The sequence below is a fragment of the Entelurus aequoreus genome, linkage group LG04, assembly GCF_033978785.1.
Source record: "Entelurus aequoreus isolate RoL-2023_Sb linkage group LG04, RoL_Eaeq_v1.1, whole genome shotgun sequence".
Classification (NCBI taxonomy): Eukaryota; Metazoa; Chordata; class Actinopteri; order Syngnathiformes; family Syngnathidae; genus Entelurus; species Entelurus aequoreus.
Genome location: NC_084734.1, coordinates 33678330 through 33698125, shown reverse-complemented (window position 1 = coordinate 33698125; position 19796 = coordinate 33678330). Strand labels below are relative to the sequence as shown.

General features: G+C 38.5%; 1 protein-coding gene across 2 annotated transcripts; it reads left to right on the top strand.

Annotated features, from left to right (window-relative positions):
* The first annotated feature begins 544 nt into the window (after positions 1-544).
* Positions 545-19560, top strand: LOC133648496 (L-threonine 3-dehydrogenase, mitochondrial-like). Of its 2 annotated transcripts, none has more exons than XM_062044658.1 (9): positions 545-681; positions 3662-3857; positions 4078-4120; positions 4208-4278; positions 12627-12776; positions 12851-13023; positions 13098-13188; positions 13333-13602; positions 18725-19560. In XM_062044658.1, the coding sequence occupies exons 2-9, from the start codon at positions 3671-3673 to the stop codon at positions 18862-18864; spliced, it is 1125 nt and encodes a 374-aa protein (XP_061900642.1). In that variant the 5' UTR covers positions 545-681; positions 3662-3670; the 3' UTR covers positions 18865-19560. The 2 variants fall into 2 exon arrangements, with proteins under 2 accessions (XP_061900642.1, XP_061900641.1); XM_062044657.1 differs by having other exon boundaries at positions 563-689.
* The last annotated feature ends 236 nt before the right edge of the window (positions 19561-19796 follow it).

Below are 19796 nucleotides of genomic sequence, written 5' to 3'. Positions count from 1 at the left end.
ATATATAAGTATATGTATATATATATATATATATATATAAGTATATATATATATATATATATATATATATATATATATATATATATATATATATATATATATATATATGTATATGTCGTTGTGGCTTGTACAGCCCTTTGAGACACTTGTGATTTAGGGCTATATAAATAAACATTGATTGATACATATATATATATATATATATATATATATATATATATATATATATATATATATATATATATATATATATATATATATATATATATTTATTTATTTTTTTATTTTGTTATATTTAATTGTTTTCTTAATTCATTCCTTACTTGGTTTCCTTGTGTCCAGTGTTGACCTACTTTAAAATCCCCGTGGCCATGTGGTGTAGATTGTAAATGGTAAACAAGTGAAACCTCACTCTTGGCCTCTTCTGCGATACGGAACGCCAGTGGAACGGACATACATGACGTCAAGCGGGCGTGGCCTGACGAGGCAGCGCCGCACCTCCGCACATCGACCAATCAAAAGCCAGACCGGCTCCTACAGTCTGCAGATGGTAGCTGATATATAGCAGCGCGAAGCAGCTGATGCAACACTGGCTGGAGATAACGCCGCAACAAGCATCACACCAAAGCATCACGTCACAGAAAACCAAACAGGACTGCGCCTCGTTGAGTGGACTCGCCGGTAAGAAGGTCACCAAACCCCCTAATTTTTCCTCCAACGTGAACTAATCGCTGTTTAACTTCTTCTACAGGAAGTGTGCATGCTAGTTCGCCACGCGCAGGCTTTCCCGCTTTGTTTTTAAAAGTTTTAAATTATTTTGCCTATTCATTTCCTGTCTCTTGATATTTGACTAGTCAAACTAGAGTTATCGTTCATGGCGGAGTGTGTTTAGACAATTAGGACTAGTGACTTTGCAATTTGCATATAGCAGCGCGTACTCCACTTCTTCACACTTCCGGGTGTCTTAGCTCTACATTTATCAGCGACCAACCCCCACTCCCTTCGTGTGCATAACATCCACGCGTGATGTGAGGTCTATATTAGCGATGTGGAGCCACTTGAGTACGGTCGGTGTTACACAACCCTTACTGTTGGCACAACAAATTGGACCACATGGCCCGAGAGGAGAGGCTCGGATAACCAAAGGGGTGATGGTAGCGTGTGCTTCCCGAGACGCCGCCTCCTAACGGTCGTGTGTGCAAACGTCACCCCTTTCATTTGTCAATGTGACTTACTTAAAAACAAACGTTTGATTTGACACGCCCCTCCTAAAAAAAAAAAAAGCAACATTTTCTCTCTGCGGAATAAATTAAATACGCCCTCCCTCGCGGATTGGCTGCTCGTCAAGGCAGGGTATTAATACACTCGTCCTTCTTGTGGGTAAGGTGGCTGCTAACACTCGGTAAATACAAAGGAACGGTTTAATAAGGTGCTTATGTTGTGTTTGAAATAAATACATATCTTAAGTGTAATGTTTACGTTTAAGAGTGCGTACGTGTACACACTGCCTCTTTGTCGTTCTGTGCCGGTGTCATATTTACATGGGCGAGGATTGCACTCTTGAGGCCATGAAGTGAGCAGAAATAGGGAATTTAAGAGAGGGGTTTTACTCATGCCAACAAAACACAGGCTCAAACCATCCAGGTATGTCAATGAAGTTTATGTGGTGCGGTTGGAAGAGTGGCCGTGCCAGCAACCCGAGGGTTCCTGGTTCGATTCCCCAGCTTCTGCCAACCTAGTGACGTCAGTTGTGTCCTTGAGCAAGACACTTCACGTCTTGCATGGGAGCTCCCGCCATCAGTGGGTGAATGTGGAAATAGTGTCAAAGCGCTTTGAGGTACCTTGAAGGTAGAAAAGCGCTATACAAGTATAACCCATTTACCATTTTAAGCCTTCAACCGTGGTCATAGTGTGGCCACTGGGGCTATTTTTGCTGGCAGTACAGTGATTGGTTTTATATGTATTTATTTTTTGTTTTTATTCAGTCATTGGTGGAGCTAAGGATATTTGAATATTGTTTTTAATATTGTTGGGCAGCACTTTGGAAACATTTTTGTTGTTTAAATGTGCTATATAAATAAAGTGGATTGGATAGATTAAGTTTTAAACAAAGAAAAAATGAATCCCCCTATTCTATTAAAAAATGAGGGGAATAAAGCACAATGCAAAGAGAAAATACTTGAATGTTGATAGTTACTAAGAAGTAATTTATAACACAAGGTAGCAGGTTTCAAATTTACATGCACTCCTAAATAGCCAGCGTCCTCTGAAGGGGCCATTTGTCTTTAACATAGCAAGGCGTTTTCTGAAAACGTGTAACTCTGACAAAACAGACCAAAACGGATGATGCTCAGTGGCCTCAGAGGTAAGTTGTGAGTTCAAAGCCCGGCCGAGTCATACCAAAGACTATAAAAAAAAAAATGGGACCCATTACCTCCCTGCTTGGCACTCAGCATCAAGGGTTGGAATTGGGGGTTAAATCACCAAAATGATTACAGAGCGGGGTGTTCCAGGGGGTGGAACAAAGGGATGGGTCAAATGCAGAGGCTAATTTCACCACACCTAGTGTGTGTGTGACAATCATTGGTACATTAACTTTAACACTCGGTAAATTTCCCCCAGGGATCAATCAAGTACTTTCTATTCTAAATACGAGGAAACTTAAGTGTAATGTTTATGTTTACGTTTAAGAGTGCGTACGTGTCTACACTGCTTCTTTGTCGTTCTGTGCCTGTGTCATATTTACATGGGCAAGGATTGCACTCTTGAGGCCAGGAAATATGCAGAAATAGGGAATTTAAGAGAGGGTTTTTACTTATGCCGACGAAACACTGGCTCAAACCAGCCAGGTATGTCAATATTTATTTCAAGCCTTCAGGCGTGTTCAAGGTGTGGCTTTTTTTGCTGGTAGCACAGGGCAGGGATTAAAGTTTTAAACAAAGAACAAATGAATCCCCTTATTCTTTAAAAAAATGAGGGTAATAAAGCACAATGTAAACAGAAAATACTTGAATGTTGATAGTTACTAATAAGTAATTATAAGCCCTGTGATGAGGTGGCGACCAGCCCCCCCCCCCCTGACCCGGAAAGGGACAAGCGGTAGAAAATGAATGGGATGGATCACAAAGTAGCAGGCTTCAAATGTACATGTCTTCCTAAATAGCCAGTGTCCTCTGAAGTGGGCATTTATCTGACTATAATGTGCAATAATGTTGGACTGTGCAATATATCCTAAATGGCCTCTCGATAAGTGCAATAATACTGGACTGTGAAACAGAATAATGTGCAATAACCTGTCACCTTACACATCTGACACTATATATATGTATATATATAAGAGAGAGAGGGAGATATATTTTATATCTTCTTTTTTACTATTTATATTACTATACTATACTTAGGGGATCTGCTCCAATTTCGTTGTTCTTTGAACCCTTTTCACTGTAATAATGACAATAAAAACTATTCTATTCTATCTTTAACATAACAAGGCTTTTTCTGAAAATGTGTAACTCTGACAAAACAGACCAAAACAAATGTCCCAGGATGATACAACCGTTTTCAATTGCAAAATTACATGGAATAGCTTTAAAAAAAAAAAAAGTGCCCCCCTCCACAGGTTAAACTACTCATCTAACAAGTAATTGTGGCTTTTTCCTAGGTACCAATCATGCCAGTCATCAGAACCCTCAACAAGGTAGCCAAGCAGGCCGTGCTCAGTAGCTCGACGTGCAGCTGCCAGCCCTTGGTGGTGGCAGTGCGCAACATCAGCTTCTCGCCTCGCCAGGTGACGTCCGACGCCAGCTTCCACTCTGTGTCCTTCTCTGAGACAAACCATCCGAAGGTGCTCATCACAGGTGAGTCGTGCCGATTTTCTTTCTGTCACTTTAAAAGGAATATAAATGGAACTCTTTTTACAAAATGTGCTGGGACTGCTAACATGGTTGGCAACACAGCCTAAGTAAGATGCCAGTAGGGGGGAAATACTTTGACCTTTCCCTTCCCAAAGCGTCCTCCTTGGTTACTTGAAGCTCCATGGAAACGTGCAGCATTATCATTGTGTTCTGTCAATTGCAGGTGGCCTTGGACAGCTTGGCGTGGGGCTGGCCAAACTGTTACGGTAAGAACTCACATTCTTGTCCTTATTAGGCAAAGTTAACTGCCGGTTAAAAATTGTGTGTCACAACAATCACTTGTTGATTCACAGGAAGCGATTTGGAAAGAACAGTGTCATTCTGTCTGATATCAGGAAGCCGTCGAGCAACGTTTTCCACAGCGGTGCGTATAGGCTCATCTCACTCCCCACCTGCTTAAACACTATTGATGCGTCACCATAACAATAACATACAGCATCAGGTTTGTTAATAGATTACTACAGTGATTCTCAAACTTTTTTTGTCATCCCCCACTTTGGACAAGGGGGAGTTTTCAAGCCCCACCTGCCCCCATCGCCCCAACAGAACGCTAATGCCAAGCTTAACATTTTCAAATTTATTGAACATCAAGTTGTATACATTCAAACTCAATAACATAAAATAACATCAAGTTCAATAATAAATAAAATAACTGTGCAGCTGTGGTATAACTTGCATCAAGTTCAATATCAAATAAAATAACTTGCATCAAGTTCAATAATAAATAAAACAAAAGTGTTATAACTTGCATCAAGTTCAATAATAAATCAAAAAAAGTGTTATAACTTGCATTAAGTTCAATAATAAATCAAAAAAAGTGTTATAACTTGCATCAAGTTCAATAATAAATCAAATAGTGTTATAACTTGCATCAAGTTCAATAATAAATCAAATAAAAGTGTTATAACTTGCATCAAGTTCAATATCAAATAAAATAACTTGCATCAAGTTCAATCATAAATAAAACAAGTGTTATAACTTGCATCAAGTTCAATAATAAATCAAATAGTGTTATAACTTGCATCAAGTTCAATAATAAATAAAATAAAAGTGTTATAACTTGCATTAAGTTCAATAATAAATCAAAAAAAGTGTTATAACTTGCATCAAGTTCAATAATAAATTAAATAGTGTTATAACTTGCATCAAGTTCAATAATAAATAAAATAAAAGTGTTATAACTTGCATCAAGTTCAATAATAAATCAAATAAAAGTGTTATAACTTGCATCAAGTTCAATAATAAATCAAAAAAAGTGTTATAACTTGCATCAAGTTCAATAATAAATCAAAAAAAGTGTTATAACTTGCATCAAGTTCAATAATAAATCAAATAAAAGTGTTATAACTTGCATCAAGTTCAATAATAAATCAAATAACTTGCATCAAGTTCAATCATAAATAAAACAAGTGTTATAACTTGCATCAAGTTCAATAATAAATCAAAAAAAGTGTTATAACTTGCATCAAGTTCAATAATAAAGAAATAAAAGCGCCACTTTGCAATCTTTGCAAAAAAAAAAAGGAGGAGCTATATGCATTTGGCAAGACAGGACAAGTGAACATGAGTTTTACAGTACTCCAGCATTAGTGGCTGCAATGAGCCTGTTTTGCACTGCACAGCTTTTCAAATCGGGGTTGCAGGCTTGACACTGCCACTGTTAAAACCTCATTGAGTTTGGGGCTGAGCTGCCTTGACGCGAGTGCTTCCCGGTGAATGACACAGTGTGTCCAATGCGCATTTGGCGCAACCCTCTTTATTAGAGCCTGCAGCCCGTTTCTTGACTTTGCCATGGTCTGTGCGCCATCAGAGCAAAAGCCCACACAGTTTTCCCATTTAAGGTTGTGTTCTTTGAGGAAACTGTCCATTATCTTGAACAGCTCATCAGCAGTGGCTCTATTTTTTATGTATTTGCAAAACAGCAAATCCTCGCACAGTGACTCGCCATTCACAAAGCTTCCGCTTAGCCCCGCCCCCATTAGTTACTGTTGCTATGTCTGTCAAACTTTCGCTCCTACCTAGAAATGTAAAGCCTACAGGAAAAATAAGTAATTTACATTTATTTATATAGCGGATTTCACAGACAGAATCACAAAGGGATTTACAGTGTGTATAGAAAATGTCTAAGAAAAATCTAAGAATATAATTTAAAAAAAAAAAATTAAAGTTAAATTTCCTCCCGTTCCTCGCGCCCCACCTGTCATGTCTCTATTCCCCACCAGTGGGGCGCGCCCCACACTTTGAGAAACGCTGGATTACTAGGCTAATGTGTCACTGATATATCATGACCAATAAGAACAACAAAATGGAACGCAAAAAATCCAGGTGCACTTTTTTGTGTTCTGTCCAAATGAGCAACCAGTGATAATATACTTAAAGGGGAACCGCACTTTTTTGGACATTTGCCAGTCGTTCACAATTCTTACGTGAGGTAACCACGTATGCGGTTTTCTTTTTTATGCGTTCTATACTTGTTAAGAAACATAAATGAAAGTCAGCCAACAACAACACTACCAATCATGACAACAAACATAATAAAACAATCATTTACTGTATAATGTCTGCTGTCACTAGAATGCCGAATGATTGGATGTTCAAATCTTGCTGTTTAGATGAAGAATTAATCATAATCCTTGCAAAGGGTTAACGGTTTTATTTTTTTATGCGTTCTATAGTTGTTAAGAAACATAAATGGAAGTCAGCTAACAACAACACTACCAATCATGACAACAAACATAATAAAACAATCATTTACTGTATAATGTCTGCTGTCACTAGAATGCCGACTGGTGGGATGTTCAAATCTTGCCGTTTGGATGAAGAATTAATCATAACCCTTGCGAAGGGTTAACATTTTTATTTTGTATGCTTTCTGTACTTGTTAAGAAACATAAATGAAAGTCAGCTAACAACAACAACACTACCAATTATGACAACAAACATAATAAAACAATAATTTACTGTATGTCTGCTGTCACTAGAATTCCGACTGATGGGGATGTTCAAATCTTGCTGTTTAGATGAAGAATTAATCATAATCCTTGCGAAGGGTTAGAACGCCGGTGCCATAAACTGGCGTCTTTTTGTGTTTTTCTCGCCATCTCTGGGTCTAAGTTGAATGTCACGGCTGACCAACTTCTCTGTTTATGTGCACAACCTTTATCTATCCACGTGAGAGGCATGATTTATTATCTACAATTAACTTTTACCAGCTAATAGACGATCATGAGCGACAGTTCATGATCGTGTCAACACTGCAGCTGCACAAGCTAGTTAGATCACGGCGTGGATAAAAATAGTTTGTCTGCGTAAACGCTTATGATAACAATATTGCTAATACTTGGTTGATATTCAGGTCACGAGATGTAAATGGAGAAGTGATGGCACTTTTTGGGTGCATTTTTAAAATGATTTGGAGGTCAAATGGTTTACTCCCATTAGCACAATTGTTAACCACCTAAAACGAGCCAATTATTACATATTAGAATGCAGGGTAAAAAAATATACGTTCTTATCTTTCATAAACAGTGTTGGTCATCTTACCTTTAAAAAAAAGTAATTTGTTATAGTTACAAATTACTTCTCCCAAAAAGTAATTGAGTTAGTCACTGTTATTTTATTGTAAGAGTAACTAGTTACTCAGCAAAGTAAAGTTAAAGTACCAATGATTGTCACACACACACCAGGTGTGGTGAAATTTGTCCTCTGCATTTGACCCATCCCCTTGTTCACCCCCTGGGAGGTGAGGGGAGCAGTGGGCAGCAGCGGTGCCGCGCCCGGGAATCATTTTTGGTGATTTAACCCCCAATTCCAACCCTTGATGCTGAGTGCCAAGCAGGGAGGTAATGGGTCCAATTTTTATAGTCTTTGATATGACTCGGCCGGGGTTTGAACTCACAACCTACCGATCTCAGAGTGGACACTCTAACCACTAAGCCACTGAGTAGGTAACTGAAGTTATTTTTCATAATTTTTTCCTACGCTGTTACGTTCGACAAAAAATTTACCGTCAAAGATATTTATATTAACTGATTGAAGAATAAAAACACTATATACAATATTTTAGAACATTTGGCATTCTTCTGAACTCAATAGATTGCAGTGTGCCATATGATATGCATAGCAATAAAAATGTATTTTTAAAAAATCCAGAAAGTAAGGTAATTAAATATTGAATTTAGGTAAAAAGACACAAAAGAGCACTTAGCCTTTGTGTAATGCAATAAAAAAAAATACAAGTAAAATAAATAATATAAAGTATAATTTATCCACATTTGCTCAATCATCACATTTGTCTTAACTTGATGGTCTAATTCTTAAAATTAAATGTAACTTTATGTAGGACTTTACACAAAATAGTCAATATTTACAAAACTGAAAACTTGTAGTCCTATGAATAATACAAAAACATTCTTCTCAGACTAGTTTACCGAAGATGATCATCAAGTCAGCTGCATCATGTCTCAGTTTATGTAAATAAATAAATGATAAATGGGTTATACTTGTATAGCGCTTTTCTACCTTCAAGGTACTCAAAGCGCTTTGACAGTATTTCCACATTCACCCATTCACACACACATTCACTCACTGATGACGGGAGCTGCCATGCAAGGCGCTAACCAGCACCCATCAGGAGCAAGGGTGAAGTGTCTTGCCCAAGGACACAACGGACGTGACTAGGATGGTAGAAGGTGGGGATTGAACCCCAGTAACCAGCAACCCTCCGATTGCTGGCACGGCCACTCTACCAACTTCGCCACGCCGTCCCTGTATTGTCCACTTAATTACACAGAGAAACTTTAAAAGTTTCTTTATGCTACGCCTCTGGATAAGCAGGCATGTATGTGTGTCGTGAAACAGAGTTACGATGTATGCCTTCATCATAATTTGTTTGAGTGCTGTAGAAGCAGCAAATACACATAGCTAACTTACAGTCTGTAAATTTCACAATGCCTTGCTGGCTGATGGAGTCAAAAATAAAAGGTGCCCTCTTTACTGTACTGTTCACATCCACACGTTTTTGTTTTGGCGTTGCTGGAGAATTTAAATTTCCTAAACAAGGAAGGAAAAGTATCTGATTGGCTTTACATTGTTGCTAACCCCCAATCCTCACCCTCTCTCATATAAAACATTTTTTGATTTAGATATACTCCGAAGTTGTCCCACCCATCGACAAAATTAAATGGAATATGATTGGACTTCGTGTATGTCAACATTTTCGTTGACCCTGGTTTACTGAGGGCTGGGGGGGGTTTGTGTGCCCCCGGGCTCACAAAGCCTGACAGCGATGAGGGAAGCTGATACTAGTTTATTGTGTCCTTTTTTCAGCGTATGTATCTGCTACTGCCAATAATCTTATCATCTCCACCCTTGCTCTCTGCATGCAGAGAATGTGTGCCGAAACTAGACACTTTGTGCTTCATTAAACCAAACAGTAGTAACGCGCCACTTCACATTCTCAGTAACGGCAACAGCGTTGCAAAGATGGCAAAAGCAATTCATTAGATTACTCGTTATTGGAAAAAAATAACGCCAGTAGTATTAGTATAAATACCCCCAAAAAGTGCAGTTCCCCTTTAGTTGGAGTGCTCAAAAAAAATAGATTCGCATCCGAATCGTGATTTTTACATAACCAATTGTAAATGTATTCATAATTTAAAAAAGAGACGTTTATTGGCCACCTCCCTGCTTCGTCGCTGTGTGTACATGTCATACTTTAGCAATCAAATGGAGGTTTTGTAATCTGCAGGCATGTGAAATGTCCGCAAAAAACATACATTTTTTGCGTCAAAGTATCACTTCTGCATTTTTGAAATGAAATAACAATAAAAATACGATGCAAACAAATTTTGTTGAATGCTCTCCTCAACCGCAGGTACTTGCAGGTCACTTTGCTGGTAATCATATTTACATGATTACAGTTCGAACACTGTCAGTTCCAAACCAGTTGTTGTTCTAGAGTATTTATTAGTATTCAGCGAGAAGGTATATTTTTATAATGACCGATTGTAAACAGAGGTCACAACACCGGAAGTCAATTACCTGAGGGGGCAGGACTGCAGAATAGAGTTGCCAAATGGGGAAAGTTTTCTGAGTTCTTTGCATTCATGTTATAAAATTTTACATTACATGTTCAATAATAATAATGTTAGTAAATTATCTACAAACCCCGTTTTCATGAGTTGGGAAATTGTGTTAGATGTCAATATAATTGGAATACAATGATTTGCAAATCCTTTTCAACCCATATTCAATTGAATGCACTACAAAGACAAGATATTTGATGTTCAAACTCATAAACTTTTATTTATTTTTTGCAAATAATAATTAACTTAGAATTTCATGGCTGCAACACATGCCAAAGTAGTTGGGAAAGGGCATGTTCACCACTGTGTTACATCACCTTTTCTTTTAACAACACACAATAAACGATTGGGAACTGAGAAAACTAATTGTTGAAGCTTTGAAAGTGGAATTCTTTCCCATTCTTGTTTTATGTAGAGCTTCAGTCGTTCAACAGTCCGGGGTCTCCGCTGTCGTATTTTACGCTTCATAATGCGCCACACATTTTCGATGGGAGACAGGTCTGGACTGCAGGCGGGCCAGGAAAGTACCCGCACTCTTTTTTTACGAAGCCACACTGTTGTAACACGTGCTGAATGTGCCTTGGCATTGTCTTGCTGAAATAAGCAGGGGCGTCCATGAAAAAGACAGCGCTTAGATGGCAGCATATGTTGTTCCAAAACCTGTATGTACTTTTCAGCATTGATGGTGCCTTCACAGATGTGTAAGTTACCCATGTCTTGGGCACTAATGCACCCCCATACTATCACAGATGCTGGCTTTTGAACTTTGCGTCGATAACAGTCTGGATGGTTCGCTTCCCCTTTGGTCCGGATGACACAATGTTGAATATTTCCAAAAACAATTTGAAATGTGAACTCGTCAGACCACAGAACACTTTTCCACTTTGCATCAGTCCATCTTAGATGATCTCGGGCCCAGAGAAGCCGGCAGCGTTTCTGGATGTTGTTGATAAATGGCTTTCGCTTTGCATAGTAGAGCAACTTGCACTTACAGATGTAGCGACCAACTGTATTTAGTGACAGTGGTTTTCTGAAGTGTTCCTGAGCCCATGTGGTGATATCCTTTAGGGATTGATGTCGGTTTTTGATACGGTGCCGTCTGAGGGATCGAAGGTCACGGTCATTCAATGTTGGTTTCCATGCCGCTTACGTGGAGTGATTTCTCCAGATTCTCTGAACCTTTTGATGATATGCACCGTAGATGTTGAAATCCCTAAATTTCTTGCAATTGCACTTTGAGAAACGTTGTTCTTAAACTGTTTGACTATTTGCTCACGCAGTTGTGGACAAAGGGGTGTACCTCGCCCCATCCTTTCTTGTGAAAGACTGAGCATTTTTTGGGAAGCTGTTTTTATACTCAATCATGGCACCCACCTGTTCCCAATTTGCCTGTTCACCTGTGGGATGTTCCAAATAAGTGTTTGATGAGCATTCCTCAACTTTATCAGTATTTATTGCCACCTTTCCCAACTTCTTTGTCACGTGTTGCTGGCATCAAATTCTAAAGTTAATGATTTGCAAAAAAAATTGTTTTATCAGTTTGAACATCAAATATGTTGTCTTTGTAGCATATTCAACTGAATATGGGTTGAAAATGATTTGCAAATCATTGTATTCCGTTTATATTTACATCTAACACAATTTCCCAACTCATATGGAAACGGGGTTTGTACTAAAACAAAACATTCTGTGGTACATTAATTACATGGGAAATGCAAATGTCAAAAAGACAGCCATAAGAGGTTGGTATAGATTGGAATAAATCTAAAAGTAAAATATAGTGTAGAAATGCACCCAAATGCAGGTAATGTAGTCTTGACTTTCAAAATGTTCTTTCGGGGTTTGCGTGGCAGCACTTTGTGCTGATAGAAATATTCCTCTTTTTCTCAAAGGGTGCTCGCATCCCTGAACCTGTAACCTGTTTTGAAAAGGTTTTTATTATAATTGCTATAACAATACACATCGGGAATCGTGTTGAATCGAGAATTGATTCCCAATCGAATTGGCACTGCAAGAATCAGATTGAATCGTGAGGTGCCCAAAGATTTCCACGTCTAATATTTAATGTTTAAAATGATAATAATTTCAAAAAAGAATATTTGCAATCAAAATATTGATAATGTTTTTGTATACTTATTATAAAATATTATTATACAAAAAATGTTTTCACATTTTTCGAAAATGCTGTATTATTTTTATATAAAACGTAAATTCAATATTTCATAATAGCAGTCATTTTATTTTATATTTTATTTGGTCAAATATTACATATTACTTTTCTACTTATTTTATTAACATTTATGTTTTTGTGTTTTGCGGCTTCCTCCCACCTTCAAAGACATGCACCTGGTGATAGGCTAATTGGCAACAATAAATTGTCGCTAGTGTGGGAATGTGTGTGATTGGTTATCAATCTGTGTTGGCCCTGTGATGAGGTGGCGACTTGTCCAGGGTGTACCCCGCCTTCCACCCGAGTACAGCGTGGATAGGCTCCAGCCCCCTCGTGACCCCGAGAGGGACAAGCAGTAGAAAATGGATCGATAGATAGTTACTTTAAGTTTTTAAGACAAAATGCTGACAAAACAGCATTAATCAATAAAAATGTGTTTTGTCCTGTTTCCATCAGGCCCGTTTATCTACTCTGACATTCTGGACTACAAGAACCTGCGTGAAATCGTGGTGAACAACCGCATCACCTGGCTGGTGCACTACAGCGCGCTCCTCAGTGCCGTCGGCGAGGCCAATGTGGCCCTAGCGAGATCCGTCAACATCACCGGTGAGTGGAATCCCGCCTAATCACATACTGCGAAATGTTTCCCCTGACGTCTCGAGACCTCTTCTGGTCGCTAGGGCTTCACAACATCCTGGACATCGCCGCCGAGCACGGCCTTCGGCTCTTCGTCCCCAGCACCATCGGCGCCTTTGGGCCCACTTCTCCTCGTGACCCCGCGCCTGACCTTTGCGTCCAGAGGCCACGCACCATCTATGGCGTCTCCAAAGTCCATGCTGAGCTCATGGGGGAGGTAGGTCTCCATTTTGGTGCATTTGTCTCGTTGCTGTCTTTGTCTTAAAATGAAAACAAATTGTTTTTACACAGTACTACCACCACCGCTACGGACTCGACTTCCGCTGTCTTCGCTACCCAGGAATCATCTCAGCTGACTCCATGCCCGGTGGCGGCACAACAGGTCAGCGATTAACAGAGATATCAGTTTTAATAGATGTCTATTCCAGGACCCTTCCTGTCTTACGCTTATGTAACCACTTTTATTTTTAGGCTTGCACACTCCATTTCTTTAAAACATTTGCCCTTTCGAACCGTTTTTCCTCAGACTACGCTGTTCAGATTTTCCACGATGCCATCAAGACTGGGAAGTTTGAATGCTTCCTAAGGCCCGACACGCGTCTGCCCATGATGTACATCGACGACTGCTTGCGTGCTACGCTGGAGGTGATGGAGGCACCAGTCGACACCCTGAGCATGAGGACGTACAACATCAATGCCATGAGCTTCACACCCGAGGAGCTGGTGCAGGAGCTCCGCAAGCACGTACCCGAGCTGGAGGTCACGTACAACGTGGACCCCGTCCGCCAAGCCATTGGTAAATTACCACTGCATATCTTAACATTGTGTCCATTAATAGAATGACTCCAAAGACATGCACCTGGGGATAGGTTGATTGGCAACACTCAATTGGCCCTAGTGTGTGAATGTTGTCTGTCTATCTGTGTTGGCCCTGTGATGAGGTGGCGACTTGTCCAGGGTGTACCCCGCCTTCCGCCCGATTGTAGCTGAGATAGGCTCCAGCACCCCCCGCGACCCCGAAGGGAATAAGCGGTAGAAAATGGATGGATGGATGTCTGGTTGGAAAGTCACTTGTAGTGCACTCCAGTCCTATAGATGGCAGTAATACTATTTTGAACTGGTTACAATCACCTAGCCCAGGCCTCGGCAATTAATTTGACTCGGTGGCCAAATTTAGAGAAAAAAATGTGTCTGGGGGCCAGTAGATTTATTTTTAGGAACACTAATACAAAACCTCACAATAATGTCTTATTGAATGCTAAAAACGTTATGACAGACCGCCTTAAAAAACGGAACAGAATTTTTTATTTTTTTTTACTGAATGAGACACCCAGAATGTACATAAAATAAAGAATGTGGGATTTACAATATTAACCATGAATGATAAAACACTGATTATTGACAACATATGAACATCACACCCCCTCTCGATCAACATATTTTACAATCAAGCGAAACGCAACAAAGATGCAACAAACACAGCGAAATATGAACGCGAAGTAAAAAAAATCCACCTACAATCTGATATATCACTAAGCTTTAGAACTTTGTTATAAAAATCTCTTTTCGCATCTGTCCCTGACACCTGCATTTCAGGCTGGCCACTCTGGAAACAAATCACGCCCACGCCGCTTCGTGCCTCGTCTGAGCTGCTGTGTGACTTAGATTACCATAGTAACTAATTGGAAGACCATAGTAACTAATTAGATTACCATAGTAACTACTTAGATTACAATAGTAACTAGTATATCATGCAAAAGCACAGATTCCAACCATTTAAATACTTTGTATAGTTCAAGACCTACAGTAATCTGAAATCCTCACTGCATATCATAATGGCAGCTACAGTTTCCTTCTTAAAGATCTAAAAAAATATTTGGGGATGTTCGATGGACCAGATTGAAAAGCTTAATGGGCCGCATGCAGCCCTCGGGCCTTAATTTGCTCAGGTCTGACCTAGCCAATTAATCCGATTGTAATATGATTTTTGAAAATGACTGTATCCATGCACAAATTCGGTGTTATCTATCACATGGCTTGTACTCCACTCTTAAGTTTTAGGTTTTGTGAAAATACATAAGAGTAGTATTTTCCTTCTTCCGCTGACAAATATCGATTGGCTAGGCAAATGAAACTCGTGAAGACCTAAATCGCTAAAATTTACATTTTCACAGCTCGTTAAATTGTCGTACAAAATACTACAAATTAAGGAAATTATAAAAAGTACCACTCACAATGTTAAAAAAAGTTCCCGTAAAGTATTATGGACCAACTACTTGTAAGCTGAATTATTTATTTATTTATTTGCACAATATAAACAGTACAAAAGGTAACATTGTAAAAAAAAAAAAACAGAGACAAGAAATAAGTGCAGGTGAGAAAAGAAACCCAAAAAGGCTTATGCAAGGTTCTCACCTAAATCAGTAAATTAACAAACAAAATTAACAACAGTATATAAAAAAAATAAGATAACAGATAGTAACCTTGTGTGGATTGAGTCTAGGTGTGGGTGAATAAAAACATTAAAACTGCTTTCTGAAAAAAATCCTAATTTGGAGTAAAACCAAAACATCAGACTCAAGATTTTGAAAAAAATCTGTAAAGCATAAAAATAGTAGTAATACATATTCTTAAACTGCAGCTTTATCTTAATACAAACTTGTATAGTTTGTTGTTGTTGCTCATGATGCACAAAATGTCGTGGAAATCGTTTTTATGTAATGCTTCCACTTTAACCAATAGAAAATCCTGAAGTTTTCCTAAAAACGATAAATGCTATTTGTTAGTTGGCAAAAACTACATAAAAAAAAAAAATCTGTAAATAATCAGTATCAACTTCGCAATTTTTTTGTCTCGACTCGACAAGAGTCAGACTAATTTAAACATGCGTTTTTATTCGAATCCAAACTTTTAACTTGTTGTTCTCTGCTCATGCCACATCCCCTTTTTATAAAGTACTGTATAGTAATTTGTTTAATCATTAATTTTTAACGTAATCCTGTGAATTGAAAAATGCAATGAAAACAGAGCAGTCGGTGGAAGAAGCTATATTGTGCTCAGGAAAGAGTGCAGACCTCCTTCAGTCTAGTCTGTGTAAGCATGCGGCGTGGCAGGGCCATGAGCTAGCTACTAGACATGCGCGGATAGGCAATTATTTCATCCGCAACCGCATCACAAAAGTCGTCATCCACTTGAACCAACATTTTATCAAAACCACACCTGCCCATTATATATCTAATATAGACGATGCAAGGCATTAGTGAGGTTAGAAAGCTTTTGCCTGTTAAAGAAAGGTGACTGATCCAATGCAGCAGAGACATTCAATGCGTGCCACGCATTATCTCTTGGCCACGCATTAGTGGCTAAGAGAAATTAATGCGTGATAATATTATTTATCATTATTATAATATTATTGTCATTTCCATTAAGAAAGTGTTGACTATTGTTGCCAATGCCCTCAGATCAGGAGTGCGTTCCTCACACTTTGTGTGCGCAGTTGCAGCAAGCAGAACGATGCTTTTAAGAAGTTAAAAAAATGTTTCAGAAAGACTAGGCCTATATTTTCGCTAGGTAAAAAAAATGTTCTGAATTTATTTCAATGAATTAACTTGTTAACGTTATAATGCTCAAATAGGGACGAGGGCGGGGTGCACAGTGAAACAGTAAACAATTTTGCGACAAAGATGAACCTTTATTGATTGATCTGCAGCCATGACAAAATATCAGACAATCTCCATTGTCAACGATAGGCAGGAAAATAAAGATAAACACATAGCCTATGTTGTAGGCTTAGGCATACGTTTTTAAGTTGAAATAAAAAAATTAATAAAAAATGTGCCTCATAAGCCTTAGGCTGTCAATCACGCGCACAAACTTAAATTATACAATAACATATGTATGTCATCCCTATTGAAACAAAAATAAATTAAATAAATAATAATAATAAATTACCTGCAACTTATTGACCCAGGCAAATAGCTGAAGGGGGGAAATCAAACCCATCAGACTGCACTCAGACTGTTTCAAAGAGTGCTGCTCGTATTTCGTATGTGGGTAACAACATTTAACTATGTATATATATTTCCGAATTGGTTCAACCGCCACCCGCCCGAATCTATTTAAAATCTATTTTTTTCGTCATGTCACCGCCCGAACCGCGGTTTATCCGCATCTCTACTAGCTACATCTGCTACCGAAGTGACGATCCTGAAAAAATGCAAGCAAAGTGCAGTTTAAATAATATATGACATTTTGAATATGGTCCAGGCGACACTCGTTTGTGTCTTTAATCTTTATTTGGTTAATGGCACAATGCACATTATTAGACATACAAATTTAAAAGTTCACTTACATAGAGAAAAAAAGCAGAACACTTTAGCCACAGTTGCTAGCATCACAATACCCACAACACTATGAAGAACGCCTGCAACAAAGCCAACTTTGGACATTTTATGCAAAAGATGAAGTCCTCAAAGCCGAGATTCAGTAGGCCCATGTGTGAATTCATACTACCGTAATCATTCAAGTCATGAGGACGCAAGCCACTTTTTCACTGCCATTTTTCACAGAGTACAGTGAACTGGGATAAACCTTTATTTATCCCACAAAGGGAAAATTATGTGGCTGCAGTGCAGTTTTAAAAATTCCACAAAAAATAAGTTTAAAAACAAAAAGGAAACATTAAAGAACACAAAGGGCATAAAATAAATGAGCACAGAGCTGTTGCAACCAGCTGCCACTTCAGTGGGGCCATATCTGCATACAGCAACAAAAGCCAAATGCAACGAAAAACCACAAATACGCAATAAATAATACATGTAACTGGCGATAACAAGTGTGCTTAAGTCTGTGCTTTTGGGCTTGCTATGCACTTTTAAATATTTTTATAAAGAACAAGAATATGTGCATATTAATTAGCATTAGTGTTACGATAATTAGTTTTTGGTGGTCCCATTGAGATAAAATTATTTTAAATACAGTAAAAGGTTTTGGAGAAGTCATTGGTAAAAAAAAAGTGTACGGATGCTGTAAAAAAAAAAAAAAAAGTAGACACACCTTTTATCCAAAACCGACCTTCAATGTGTTCTTTCTCGACCCTTCCTTGGACCTCCATACCTTATTGTTGAAATTGTTTTTAGCAGGGTTTATAATAGAATTTTATGTAGATTTACATAAAAAAAAACATTTCTGTGAAAATCATAATTTGTAACCGCACCAAAAACCTTTCTAGATTGCCAAATTCTGTTAAATATCTCGATCAATCCTGTATATGCTGGAATTGTGTAAAATTTACAGAAAATGGTCACTTAGCTACCGTATTTTTCGGAGTATAAGTCACACTGGCCAAAAATGCATACTAAAGAAGGGAAAAAACATATTAGTCGCATTTTTTGGGGAAATTTTTTTTTTATAAAACCCAACACCAAGAATAGACATTTGAAAGGCAATTTAAAATAAATAAAGAATAGTGAACAACAGGCTGAATAAGTGTACGTTATATGACGCATAAATAACCAACTGAGAACGTGCCTGGTATGTTAACGTAACATATTATGGTAAGAGTCATTCAAATAACTATAACATATAGAACATGCTATACGTTTACCAAACAATCTGTCACTCCTAATCGCTAAAGCCCATGAAATCTTATACGTGTAGTCTCTTACTTGAATGAGCTAAATAATATTATTTGATATATTACGGTAATGTGTTAATAATTTCACACATAAGTCGCTCCTGAGTAGAAGTCGCATCCCCGGCCAAACTATGAAAAAAACTGCGACTTATAGTCCGAAAAATACAGTATGTCTTTATCTGGGCTAACATAGAAAATGCAAAGAAGCTGAAAATATCCGGTAGTGGGAAATATCACTAACCTACAGACGAACTTAAACTAATGACGTGTTTCTCCTCTTTAGCCGACTCTTGGCCGATGAACTTCGATGACTCCAACGCCAGAAGGGACTGGACCTGGAAGCACGACTACGACCTGCCTGAGCTCGTCCAGACGATCCTCAACTACTTGAGCGCCGAAACGCGCATGGCCCGCGCTAACTAAGGTGCCGACAATGGTGGCTCCTTGTACATAATGTAAAGACTGACCAAAGAGGATGGAGAAACATGGCGTGTACATAGTCGTTTTTTCTCTCTGTAAATGCAAAGGGCTCGCCCGGCCGCCCAGCCTGCTGAATGTTGAGGGGCGAGACATCCTCCCCCTCCACGCACCCCAGTTTACAGTCCTAAAGACAACAATGCGTTTTTTAGGTGGAGAGCTGGTTTTGAAACCAGTTTGGCACCTTTCGTGCAGTACTTGGTATGGGAGAACCCAAGTCAAACCAGGTTTTACAAGTAAGTTTTTGCTGTATCACCAAGTATTGCCTCACTTCAAGTGTTCAAGGGCTAGTAAAAAAAGTGTGTACATCTATTTACACGTATAAAGCGTGTACCCTTTGATGCACTTTAGTTTGGTTTCTATCCTAATTACTGACAAGTAAACACGTGTTGTGTGGGGGGGATTTCTGACACAGGACATTCGTAACAAGATTCTTCTGTTTATTCCATGTAACGTTATTTATTCTTTCTATTGGTGTCTAGCAATTGCTTTTTCTCAGCGCCTATTTTTCTAGTTATTTTTGGTTCATCAACACTGGGATTACAAGGATAATATTATTCAAGTGTTGGGTTAGAATGGTAAATATATCCTGTTCTTTCGATTAGACAATTTGTGTTGACAATAAACCACTTTGTTTCCACATATTTGGCACTTCTGTTTTTGTTGCACCCATTCATGGCCATATTTACATTGTTTCTCCTAGGCCTGGGCTATGTTTAGATATATCCGAGTTTTCTATTTCAGACTATTTAAAGAAGGGGTGTCAAACTCAAATACAGAGTGGGCCAAAATTTAAAACTGACCCAAACAAGTTTCTCATTGAATATTGAACAAGCAGGGCTTATATAACTTTATAGTGACATGCAAAATCGAGTTTC

Excerpts from the sequence above, each read along its gene's own strand:
- LOC133648496 (XM_062044657.1), top strand. The coding sequence starts at position 582 with ATGCAACACTGGCTGGAGATAACGCCGCAACAAGCATCACACCAAAGC. Across the intron at positions 12,777-12,850 it reads GAGATCCGTCAACATCACCG|GGCTTCACAACATCCTGGAC; the intron begins GTGAGTGGAATC and ends TCTGGTCGCTAG. Across the intron at positions 13,603-18,724 it reads CCCCGTCCGCCAAGCCATTG|CCGACTCTTGGCCGATGAAC; the intron begins GTAAATTACCAC and ends TCTCCTCTTTAG.